At 28.2% G+C, this 14,112-nt stretch overlaps 1 protein-coding gene across 1 annotated transcript; it reads left to right on the top strand.

Moving 5' to 3' along the window:
- Positions 1-270: 270 nt before the first annotated feature.
- Positions 271-4,276, top strand: LOC113362890 (monoacylglycerol lipase ABHD12-like; the record flags this gene model as incomplete). The annotated part of the gene is given in 4 exon segments (XM_026605388.1): positions 271-475; positions 478-630; positions 2,888-3,125; positions 4,086-4,276. Coding segments are annotated over 4 exon segments (787 nt in total), but the record flags the coding sequence as incomplete, so codon positions are not given.
- Between the last annotated feature and the right edge of the window lie 9,836 nt (positions 4,277-14,112).

The following is a 14,112-nucleotide window of genomic DNA, read 5'->3' as shown; positions in this document are numbered from 1 at the left end:
CAGTTTAACCAGAGATTTTAAATATATGTTAATATCCTCCTTATTGAATTTTTGGATTCTATATATATAAGAATTTTATAACGAAGAGACTTCTCTATCAGACAACTTTATTATTATATCGAACATTATTTAGAGATTCAAAAATTTGAATTCATATTCCACATGACTAAGGCACAATGTCGTTATCACCACATTTTTAAGAAGTATCAGGTATGTTCAGCTTGAACAAAAAGAACAGCGTCTAACACTATCTATTAAATAAAATTGCAGTGACCGCACTCTGAGCCGACTCCGGTCTCAGTATTTCGAAGCCGCTCTCCGTACCGGCAGGCACCCTGTCGTGCTCTACTTGCATGGCAATGGTGGCACACGCAGTACCAGTACTCGCATCCCGCTGTACAGGCTTCTGTCCGAATCCCCCGAATTGGATCGACATGTGATTGCTGTAGATTATCGCGGATACGGAGATTCTACGACCCTCCAAATGGGCCTTCTGAACGGGGGGTAGTACGCGATGCATTGGCCACCTATGCATGGCTTGCGGCTCGGATGCCGCCAAACGCCGAGTTGATTATCTGGGGACACTCGTTGGGCACGGGTATCTCGCTACAGATGCTTAGGAAGATTCAGGTAACTTGCCAACAGTATCAATGAATTTTTATATGAAATTTATAAAATTCTTTCAACTGTAAATCAATTATTTGCCGAAACTTGCAGCTCTGTCTATACTATATGTTCATATGAAACAATGGGTAATATGGAAAGTTAGAACTTTATCTCAAGTTCGTAAATTCACATTTTACTTTTGTAGTTCTCATTACTAAATAATAATATTATTATTAATTATTAGTAAATAACTTTGCAGTCCAAAATTCTATTATAATTCAAATTAGTCGTATATTCTGCAAACAGAGTACGCTGATTTAAGTATTAGAATTATTTCTCCCAAAAGATTGCCTATTTTGTTATTTTTTATTTTTGTTTCATTTTTTACAAATTAATGTTCAGTTCATTTTATGCTAGCTAACTAACATATCAATTAAATCGTGTTTTCAAGAATGTTCAATAAAATTTAAAATTTTGTAGTTACTCTAGGATATACATATAATCATTTTCTGAGAATATAGTTTTAACATATAAATAAATTTCTTTCTGTCAAATCTTAAACAATGAAGCAATGTCATTCTTCAAGGGAAACAGGTGACGAATAAAAAAAAAATTGCATAGTAATTGATGATTCCTGCTATATATTATTAATTTTTTTGCACGAAAAATAAAGATCGTAAAAATTTTTTTTGGTTACAAAACCATATTATCCAAAATGCAAAAAAATATCGATGTAGTAGACAGGGGTCAATTTATGTACCATATGCACAACGATAATTTTTTTATATTTGTTTATGCTGGTAAAATGGTCATTTTTGCGTGATGTTAAAATCAAGGCCGATTCCACAAACAAAAACAGGGAAATATTTAATATTAAAAAACCCAAAAATATTCCAAAACCAATTTTATTCTTTTGTCGTGTTTTTATTATCCGGTTATTACATATGTGTATTTATATGTTCTTCAAATAAATTATGCATAATTAAGATTCATGTATGTTTTTTATTCTGGCGTCACGTCATTTAGAATAATTAATTTATGCGGGATCGACAGACAACCGATGAGCCCGGAAATATCGCATTGTAGATCATTTGTATGTAATTTTTATGAAAACATGAGCAAACTATATGCATGCATATACTGTATTATATATATATATATATATATATATATATATATATATATATATTGTATTTAATTGTGACAAACTATTTTATTTTTTTACCGGCATTCAAGTAAAAAATAATATGCATTTTTATTGTTTTTATAATCTTTCTCTGTGATTATATCATCAAATTTTAATAGTTGTTTTGTGAGTAACACGAATTACGACTTTCCTTTCAACTATAATGATACGCTATTACGCTTATATTTTACTAACGATTATACAAAAATCATTTAATGTATCGAAGCGTGTCTATATATAGGACAAACAATTAAAATAAATATAGCTCTAGGTTGTATTCTTATACAATTTTTTGTGAGTCTAAATAAAACTTGAAATTTTTGTTAAATTTAAAAATGTTTCGGTATAATTATCATTTACAGAATAGAGCGAAAACTTTCTATATCCATTCAATTGTGCAAATAAAATTTATGCGTTCATAAAGTTAGCATATTATTATTTTGAAATAAAAGAATCGCTATTTAATCATCCGTTTGTTACTATCATTTTAAATAAAAGAATTTAATTTTGTAATTAGACGTCGAACCATTGTAGACATATAGTATTTGCTGAGGTAATTTCTTATATGTTCCCAACTGGTTGATTCATCTCGACACGAATACAACTACTGTAAAAGATATAATAACAAAAGCAGCAGATAAATATAGAGACAGTCACCCAAATGCACTAGCAAACTCCTTGCTGACAGAAAATTATCGTCGTAGATTGAAGAGAAAATCGCCACTTGACTTAAGTCATCAATTTCCCTGATGAAGATTGTTATTATTTATAAGAAAATATTTATTAGTTATTATTTATAAGAAAATATTTAAGTTTATATTATTATTATTAATATATTATTAATATTATTCATAACGAATGGAAAAACATCTATTATGTCATTATTAGTCATTATGAAATACAATGTCCCTTTTATGGCTGACAATTGCAAATTAACAAATTTGCTTAATGTCCTTAACTGGACAGTTGTAAATAGAGTATTGAATAAAAAAAGGAAATTTGCTAGTAAAATATAGTTCCAGCTGCTTTTTTTCGAAACACTTTTGTTTAAAATAATATTGATCATTGTCATTTCAATTTTGTTTTCATCTACAGAGACATCCGTTAGTCGACCTGGTCAAAGGCGTAGTGTTAGAAGCGCCATTCAACAACATGCCAGACGCCGTGCGCGAATACCCTCTGACGATGCCCTTCCGCCGTCTGCCCTGGTTCGAGGCGACCATCATGCGTCCGCTGGCCAATCGCTTCCCTTTCAACTCGGACGTGCACATCAAATACGTGCGGCAGCCTATACTTATTCTGCACGCGCCCGATGACCGACACGTGCCAATTTGTAAGAATCATCATATTTTTTGATTGTTAATTAATTTGCTCACGGAATGCCAAAAGATGCGACATTTATAAGAAACAGTTTTCACTGAACTGAGACTAACGTATCAAATGAGGTTTACCATAATAAAGTATAATAACAGAACTTGTCACAATTTTCGAGAAGGATAAAATCATAGACATGGACAAGACAGAGATTGGATACCAATATTATGGACTTAAAAATTAAACGAACGTAACTAATTTTCGTCAATAACAACATAAATTGGCATGTATAAAATTTGAGGAAATCGTACATTTTTGTAGACTTACAAAATTTACAACATAAGTTTTTTTATTATTTTTGAACAGCAAGCAGAACCTAATAGTCCTATAAGCTGTTGCGCTGATTTTGACTTAATACTAGTCTGTTTGACAGATGGCAACCCAAACAGTTGTCACATCTCTGTATGATATATTATTATTACAATTTCTGTAATAGGGCGAGTATTTTTAATGGTGCAGCAATGCTGGTGAGGGCTATTTCCACTTGGAAACAAATTGCTATCTATATTTCCAAGTGAAAATCGTTGTCACTGCTGCCTGCTAACAGGCTGCTCGAAATGGGTATCGAACCCGGGACCTCTGAAACAAGCACCGCTCTTAACCGCTTACCTACGGGCGAGCCCTACAACATAAGTAAAATTCATATTTTAAGTTGATTTTTGAAAAATTTGAAATTGCTTGACTTTTGAAAAATTTGAAACTCTTGCTTTTTGAAAATCCTGCTTCTATCTATTTTAATGTGCCATTTATGTGAGTTATTGTAATCAAATTGCTAATTGTTCTTGAATACCTGTTACCTAAGGTTATTAAAGGTTTTTATTGTATCACTTGTCGGTGCACATATTGGCACCTAATCAATACAAAACTTAATGCTTGATTTGACTCATAATATATGAAGTATATTATTATCCAATCTTAGGTTTGGGCGAACGTTTACGGGATGCTGCCACTTCATCGACCTTGACTAAGCAAAGAGTGGTCAAGTTCCTAAACGTGGGTAATGGGTACGGACACGTGGACATCGTTCGGTATCCAGGTCTAGTAAGGGCGCTCAGGGACTTTGAGGACGAATATCGAGACTACAGTCGTCACGCCCAGATTAATCTGTGATTAGTGTGTGGAGCACAATCTACACATTCCAGAGTTTTCATGCTCTAAATTTCTTAGTTAATTATTTGTATACTCTAGAATAATTTTATTTTTGTTTATTTTAAATTACTCATTTTTTCTTGTCGTTGGTAATATAAAGTGTTTCTTTTAGATTAATGTCTGTTTTTGAATAATTGTTTTAAAATTATTCGTAATAATGTTGCATAGATGTTAGGACATTTTTGATGTTGTTCAACCTTGGACAGCTTTGGACATTGATAATTTCTGATAAAATATTAATGACTGTGGTGATCAAACGAAATCAAGCATTTAATACTGTTATAAGGTCACACAAACTATTCTTATGTATTTTGATACAATACTGTACTATGTAATTACGTAACAATTGTTATAAAAACTTACTACAACCTATATTTTTTCTCAAAAAATTAATGGCATAATTACATCGAACAATAGTTCCTTTTATCATGGCCTAATTCAGTTTAGTTTCGATGTCTGACGATACAAGACAAAATAAAGCGCTGAAATCGTTTATAAAGTAGCTGAACGATGTTAAACATTAAATTGTATAGGATATTTTATTTTTGATGTTATAAAATGTTATTAAAACCAAATAAAAATATTAATTATGTTACTTGATTTTTAGTTATACAAGTCGATAAAGTATTGTTAAACAAGCTGCAGTTAAAAATTTTAATAGCTTTTATCGTTAATCTAATATATTATTTGTTTCATGTTTATTAAAAATAGGTTAAAATTTTGGTGCTCATCGTTAGCTGTTTCTGTAGCACGCTTATCGTTCTACAATAAATATTAGTCGAATACTCCAATTCCATAGCACTAAGTTGTTAAACAATTTGAAAACAATACTTGTTGATGTTAATTGATATACCATGCACTCAATTAATCGATAATGTTTGTCAACACAACCAGGGTGTAGCTAGGATTTTTGTAATATTTAACAGATTTCAATTAAAATGAAAATATTTTGGTCAACATCCATCAAATAAGGAGGATAGAAATACCCGTTGCATACCCTAAGCGTTCTAGGCCTATGGCCACAAGTCACAAACAAATATTAACTATTGGTATTTAAGAATTATTCTTAATGACAATTAGTCACATGCACAAAATTATCTTGTGAAAAATTTCATAAAAATGTTGATAAAATGAGTTGCAAATAGTACAGAGATAATGAAGTACAAAGAATATCGAATGTTTAATTTTAAATCATAAACTGCAAATTAGAAACTTAGAATAGTATGAACTATTACATTTCGAAGCAATCCATCTTATATGAACAAAACTTTGAATGCACATAACTCAATATGTAGAAGTAGAAAGATTGATTACGCAACGAGATGTGATAAGAATGATTGGAAAACATTTGAAAAAGCATACGTTTTCATAAAATTTGTATTTGCTGAAGCAACTAAAACATAACGTACGACAAACATAAGTAGACACAAGAGAACTACATTTTTGCATATATGATTTACCTAATTTCTTTGTATCTAAAAAACATCTTTAGTGCTTATTATTTATACAGACTTTTAATGGATATGTTAATGCACTTTAGCGACGTGAGATTCACTTGATTATATTATTTACTATGAAATTATTCTATGTAAAATACATGAATATAATAAATAGTGAAATTTATTATGTTATATATAAAAATGTTTTAATGAAATTTTGTGACAAAAATGTAAAAATAACTAAGTTCGTTTGATTTATATTTACACAATTAGAAATAAACCTGATATGTTAATAAACAAAAGTTTTATTTCGTAAAACCAAACTTGAAGATATTAACCAGAGAACGTTACTCCTGTGCGCTCGTTTAAAATCGTTGAGTTGATCAAGTGTTGATCAAGGATGACCAAACTGCGGCCCGTGGGCTTCACTCCCTTTAAATATTTTTTGCCAAGCATTTCTAAAGTAACATTTTATTTATAACGTATTCTTTTCTTGTTCAATTATTTGGTATGGTATTTTTATATTAAGTTTATTAGTATATATCAAGTTTTGTAAGTTAAATGCGGCCTTGGAGTTGAAAAAGGTGCTCAAGACAAGATCTATGCAGTGATAAGACGGTGTTTTCTTTGCAAGATTTACTATTAGTTATTTTCAAAGTAAATTTTATTCTTTTTTATTGTATATAGAGCAATTCATAAAGAAAAATTTCCATCAAAAAGACGGAGTTATACGATATATTACAGTTTTCTGTGGAATGAAAAAAATAAAAAAAACTGTCACGACGCTGCGACAATTAATTATAATCAACACTATGCCTTTTGGAAATTGCTTTAAACTTTAACATGCTGCAGAAAATAAATCTAGATATTATGTATGTTAATCAATGACCGTAAATTCATATCAAGCAAATTGCATAACATACACAATTTTTTTTTTTTTTTTATATATAATTATAATTTATTTCTTAAATATCTACATTATAATTTACAAAATTTTGTACATAAATGAATTATTCTTATTTTTATTTCTTATTATGTATTCTTTCCGCTTCTCTCTTAAATTCCTTTCGATTAATGTTAATTCTTCAATTCCATTGTATATATTATTTAGAACACCAGATAATAGCCATATTATGATATTGTTTTCTTCTTCTGGTCTTTTCATAATGTCGAATTTTATTAATTTATAATCTTCCTCATTTAGATTAATTTTTAATAATTTCAGTCTATGCTTCATCCAATTCCATATCTTTTTATTTTCACCGCACTCTGTTAAGAAATGTATTGCATTTTCTTCTTTATTACATTTTGTACAATTAGCAGTATCAGCCATTTTCATTTTAAACAGCTTCATTTTCATGGCTATGCATTCATTGACTATCATATAGTTCGTGGTTCTCCAGTCAGAAGGAATATTTTTGTTTTTTAAATTTTTCCAAATATTATTCCAGTTCAAATTCGGGTTTTTCTCCATTATTCTTGGAGTATAATCATTAGTTAGTTTTATATATATTTCTTTTGTTGTAGTATTTTCTAGATTCCATTGATATTTTTCATTTATAATTACCCATTCTTTTTTAATAGATTTCGGAAAATGTTTATTATTGATCCAAAGTTCTAAAAATCCTGTGTTGATTTCCTTTGTTATGATCTGTTTTATCATATTTTTAAAGAGTAATGCTTTACATTTTTCAGCAGTTGATATTAAATTTAGACCTCCTTGGTTTTCTTTCAATTTTAATTGATTTCTATTAATTCTTATTCTATAACCATTCCAGATATAGTAACCTATTATAGTTTCAATTTTTTGTGAAAATACTTTATGCATTGGTAATACTTGCGCTAAATACCATAATTTTGCTAAGGCAAATTGATTTATATGCCAGACTTTTTGAATTACATTTAGTCGTCTTGATAAATCTGTATTTAATGTCACTCTTATATTATTAATTAATTTATTCCAGTTCTCATTAATCATTTCCTCTAAATTTTTTGATATAATCATTCCCAAATATTTAATTTTTGGGGTTTCTGGTATGTTGCTTTCTGAATCCCTTGCCCATCTCATACCTAGCGATAGAAATGTGGATTTTTGTTCATTTATTTCTGCTCCTGAACTTTTACAATAAGATTTAATGATTTCTAAGGATTTTCTTTCTTCACTATTTGATTTAACTATTAAAGTAACATCATCAGCATATGCAAGTATCTTAACATTTTTAGTTATTATATTTTGACCTTCTAATTTTTTTCCCAATTCTTCAAGTAAAGGATCTAAACCAATAACAAATAGTATCATTGACAAAGGACATCCCTGTCTGACGGATCTTTCAATTTTTATATATTCAGATAGATTCCCATTTATTTGTAATCGTGAAGTTGCGTTTTTATTAAGATTCATTATTACTTTGGTTATTTTGTCAGGAATTGATATTTTTCTTAATACATGCAGCAAATAATCATGTGACATCATGTCAAAGGCTTTCTTAAAATCTATGTTTATCAAAGATGCTTTTTCATTATGTTTTATATTATAGTATGCCACCAAGTTTCTAACAGTTATTAAATTATGAACAATATTTCTTTTATCCATACAGCATGATTGCCCCTGGTTAATAATATTTTGAACAGCCATTTTTATTCTATTTGAAATAATTTTTGAAAATAATTTCATATCACAGTTTAAAAGCGTAATTGGTCTATAATCGTCCGTATATTTTGGATCCTTTTTTTTCGAAATTAATATTATTATTCCTTCATTAAGTTTTTTATTTATCTTTTCCGGTTCGTTTAAAAATTCGTTAAATATTTTAACTAAAAAGGGTGTTAAAATGTCTTCATATTTTTGATAAAATTCATACGGAATGCCATCTATTCCAGGTGTCCTATTTTTACTGCTTGTCTTAATCGCGTCCCTCACTTCTTCCTCCGAAATTTCTTTTCTTAGTTGTTCATTAGAAAGAATGCTTATGTTTTTATTATATTTCCTTAGTATGAGATCCATTTCCTTATAATTTATCGGTTTTTCTTTGTAGAAATTTTTGTATGATCTTTCCATTTCTACAATTATTTCTTTTGAATTTTTTAAACAAATATTTTCGTTATTAAATAACGATTTAATGAATTTGTTTTCTCCATTGATTTTTTCCTTTGCAATTTGATATGTAGTAATGCGCTCTTCTTCTGTAATTGTTTGGGTTCTTGATCTTATTTTAATTCCTTCGTTACGAGTATCATATAATTTTCTAATTGTGGCTTTTGTTTCTTTAATTATTTCCCACATTTCACCATTATTATTGTGATTTTCAACTGCCTCCTTCAATACCTTTTCAAAAAAATTTATTGTATTATTGAAATCTATTGCATTTTGTCTGGATAAATTTTTTGCAAAGTATTTTAATTTGGTTTTTACTTTATTTTGCCACCAATCAATTACATTCGTACGTGATGAAATTTTAACAATTTTCTCCCATTCTTGTCTAAATAAATTATCAAATTCTTCGGATTTAAGTATTTTTGTGTTCATTTTCCAGTAACTTTTTCCAAAAAATGGCACTGATGTCACAACTTTCAATTTTAGAACTACCGCATTATGGTCTGAAAAGGCTACTGGAATTACTTTGCAATCAACTATTCTATTTTTTATTAAAGTGTCAGTATAAAATCTATCTAATCTTGAAGCTGAATCACCCCTAATAAATGTAAACCCATTATCTTTCTTATTTAAATACTCCCACGCATCTTTTAATTTTAATTGGTTTAACAATCTTTTTAGTGCTGCACTATAATTTGTTCTTCCTTTTTGGTCCTTGGCATTTAATACACAATTAAAATCGCCTGCGATCATGATATTAGATTTGTTTGTTCCTATTATACTGGCTATATCTTCTTCAAATAATTTCTCCCTTTGTGGACGCTGACCATTACCGGCATGGGCATATATATTTAATAAATTTAAATCATCTATGTTAGCACCTATTATTCTAGAATTTTCATGAAGGATTACATTTTTTATTTCAATTCCTGGTCTTGTTAATATGGCAGTACCTCTTTGATTTTCATTAATGTTTACTATACCTTCATATGGTTTAAAAAATCTTAAATCGTTTTCATTTATTTCTTGTAACAATATTATATCTAAGTCATTATCTGTTATAAATTTTTTCAGTAATATTTTAGTCGTTAAACTTCTAATACCATTTATATTTATTGTTGCAATATTTCTGATTTTATAATTATTCATCAATATGTGTTCTTAAAAAGGAATTTAAGAAAAAATTTAAATTATATAGTTTTTAATTTTGTTATTTCTTTATTTATTTCAGGATTAGGTGTTTCACCATATTCTTTTCCATATTCTAATGATCTTTCTTCTTCTGACATATCTATATCTGAATCTTGTAGAATACAATTCATTGAAGAAATTGGTGTATTTATATCCATGTTTTCAATTATATCCTTCATTACTTCCTCTGTATTTGGGGTTGTTATTTTAATTTTTTTATTACTGATAGGCGTTTTTTCTGTTTCATTTATGCTTTGTTTTCCTTTTTCTTCTTTTTGTTTTGTTTTTTTATATTCAGTCATATAATTAGAACTTTCTTTGTTTTTTATAATTATTATTTTTTCTTCTTTTTTATTATTTATTTCTTCTTCATTTTTTCTAATTTGATCATTTTTTTCCTTTTGGGTAACAACAATTTTATCTATTATGTTTTCTTCATTATTATTCACTATTGGTTTATTTTTCCCTAAATCTTTTAATCTTTCTCCTATTTTTGAGTTCATTGTACATTCTTTTTTCACGTGGCTTGTTTCTCCACATTTAAAACATTTCCTTGGTTGTCCTCTAATTATTATTGTTGTGTTTTTTCCATTCACTTTAATCATGTTTGGAATTTCTTTTGTTACTTCTATTAATAAGGTTCTATTTCCAGTGTAGCAGTTTATAATGCCTTCTCCTGTCCATATATCTTCTTGGTACTTTAATATTTTGCCGTACTCTGACATTATTTTCCTTATTTGTTCTTCCGATGTCTCCCATTGTACATTTAACAATTTTATCCACTGTGGCGGTTCCCTAGGTTCACTATATTCAATTTCATAACACTGATTTTTATCGGACTTAAATTTTATATTAGTTTCATATTTACTTTTAATTTTATTTATAATTTTCTCATTATTAAATTTCACATTTAATACCTTATTTTCCATGGATATTCCGTATATACAGCTGACATCTTCATAAATACTATTTAAAATTCCTTTTAACCACAAATGAGCAGTTAATGGCGAAATTATTCCTTCAATTACTTTGAAATTAAATAGAAGTGTGTTTTTCGGTTTAACACACTCCATTATATAGTTATTAAAATAACTGTTTTATTATAAATGTATACCAGGCAAGCCTGGATTTTTAACGTGTTTATTTTGTTACGCAATCGATGTGTTCACTTCGAATGTTTAACACAAACTGCGACAATTAATTATAATCAACACTATGCCTTTTGGAAATTGCTTTAAACTTTAACATGCTGCAGAAAATAAATCTAGATATTATGTATGTTAATCAATGACCGTAAATTCATATCAAGCAAATTGCATAACATACACAATAAGATCAAGTTTAACAGGTACGGTTTTTGTCAGAATGCGACACCTAATTGCTGGCAGATTATTTTCAAATAGGTGCTGTTCGGTAAGGGTTAAAAAACTGAACAATTGTTATTTTACAAAATCATATTCATTGCGATTGATGAATCCCATTATAATGTTCAAGAAAAAAAATGAATATACAAATAAAAGTTTGCTAAACCTGAGAATTATTCAGTGAAGAGCAAATGGCACTGGTTTGCAGTAGAACAATAATTTTTATTTATATATTAGAAACTAGGGTTTATACAAAAACCGACATTTCAGAAAACCGGTTTTCAAATTTTAAATTTCGCAGAAAACCGGTTTTAGCCGGTTTTTAAATTTTATATAAAAAATCAATTCTTGCTCGAATATTCTGTAATAACAAAAAAGAATATCAGCAACTTTAGTGTGATTTAAAGCAGTTTTTGACTGAATTTATTCAATATTCAATTTTATGAATAGTAAACAAATATATTTTAATTTTAATTAGTAGAACAAAGAATTAATAGTAGTTGATCTGGATTAAATAATTTTGAAAATGATTATGCATTTTCACATGTGAGAATATAAATACTTGTGAAAAACGTGTAAAAATGATAGTGAAAGAAAAGGGTTCGAACAAATATAAATAATACATACATAAAAAAATAGATACATATTGATACATATTTGTTAATGTCAATTTTAGTTCTAAAAACAATTAACAAAACCCCGAGTTTATTCTATTCCGAACAATTTTAATTAATTAATTTGAAATATTTAATTATTTTTTGGTTTAATAAAATATAAAAGCTGAAGACGTCTATTGATTTGTTATTTAGAAGTGACCTTTGTTTACTCACAAAATTTTCTGAAATAGAAATTACTCTTTCACATGCAACCGAACTAGGCTAAAGCGTGATATAATAATTCTGAAAATTTTGTTCTTTTATTTGTGGCTTCTAAGGCTAAAAACTTTTGTTTTAAAGTTTGAGTAGAGCAATTCACTCCTTCAACAAGAAATTGCATTAATAATAATCTAAATTAATGGATACATTAGACAAAAAATAACACAGAACCTTTCTGGAAAATATAACAGACTAATATGATTCCAAATTTTATCGAACCGATATAATTCCAAGTATCAAAACGCTTGCTTTCATTTAGTATATTTGTCATTTTCCATTTATACAGTAAAATCCGATTTTTTCCGCTAAAAACTGGTTTTCGAATTTCATCATTTTTAGGGACAAACCCTAGTAGGAACTTCAATTCAACGAGATAATATTCATTTTTGATAATATTCATTCACACGATTTTTTTCAATCATTTGAATGATCGTAAAAATGTATTTACTTACATCGGATTTAAATCGAAATTATGAAAATATATCCAATTTAATAAATTAGGAAAAGAAATTATCACTAACCTTATTTCATCCAGAGCCAGCACTGCGTACCATAGAGCGAACATAGCTTGTTAAAGGGACAACAGCACTTTTTTGATTGATTTAACGAACTTCTAAAATAATTTCGTGCGATCTGAAAATACACAAAACATTATAATACATTAGATACAAAATACATTAGATACGATTGCAATTCAGAAATGCGCATGATCAATAGGACAGACTGCCATGTGCAATTTTATGGTTAAATCAAGCGCCATCATAATATATACATGACATTTCTTTCATTTTGCTTTATAATATAAATACGATCGATATTAATTAATTAATTGAATTTAATTCAAAATTTCAATTTTATTTGAAAATACAAAATATTGACAATTCAAAATATTATCGAGTGCGTTCTTGATAAACAAATCATTAAAATTGTTACATTAAACGCAAGAATAACAACTAGAAAACCTATTGATCATTATATATTGAATATTGTGAATATATAATAATCTTACATGGAAACCTTTATATTGCTATATTGTAAAATGTTTACATGTAACTGCAGTTTAATAATTTAGTACAATCAATTCACATTCATAATATATCAATAAGGTAATATAATAATAAAATTATATTACCCCAAAACCAATTGTTGAATAAATAGCAAAAATAAAAAATATAAAAAAGAAAATTATTACGTACATATGCAAATATAACAAATAATTGTCATATTTTTATTTGAAATAAAAAGTCCAATTTCTGTCATAAATAACTTCACTAAATCATTCCAATGGCTCTCCAAAAATTATACATATATTAGGTTGTCAAATATCTCCCTTCCGCTTTTTTGCTCTTGGTTTATAAAACAAAAAGGCGGAAGGGAGATATTTGACAACCTATTATTTTAAATCACAAAATAAATTTAAAAATATCAATTCACCATCAACTTGCTTAATAATCAGATACCGGCGCCGAATCTTGCTAATTGCAAACTAGTAAAATAAAAAATTAAATATTTCGAATAATTGTGTTATTTAATTAATTAAGTTAATTGTTAATTAATTGGAAAATGTCTAATTATTCACTATTATAATTTTCGGCAATCGATTCGAAAAGAGCATTTCAGATGCAGCGGAGTATCGTCTGACCCGGTTTCCCATTTATTGATCCGTTTACAAAACACTGGAATTCACCCTTATGCACTATATTCAACCTCAATATTAATCGGTCAACGCTTTGAAAATTTGACAGTCACGAGATTCCCAAAAAAACACAAAAAATACACTAAATTAATAAAATAATTTCTATATTTATACCTTGTATAGTTCCTCGCACGCAGC

This window comes from Ctenocephalides felis, unplaced genomic scaffold (assembly GCF_003426905.1).
Source record: "Ctenocephalides felis isolate EL2017-DRISC unplaced genomic scaffold, ASM342690v1 CF-g0.4_SCAFFOLD_00238, whole genome shotgun sequence".
NCBI classification, from domain to species: Eukaryota; Metazoa; Arthropoda; class Insecta; order Siphonaptera; family Pulicidae; genus Ctenocephalides; species Ctenocephalides felis.
This window is presented reverse-complemented; position numbering and strand designations above follow the sequence as displayed.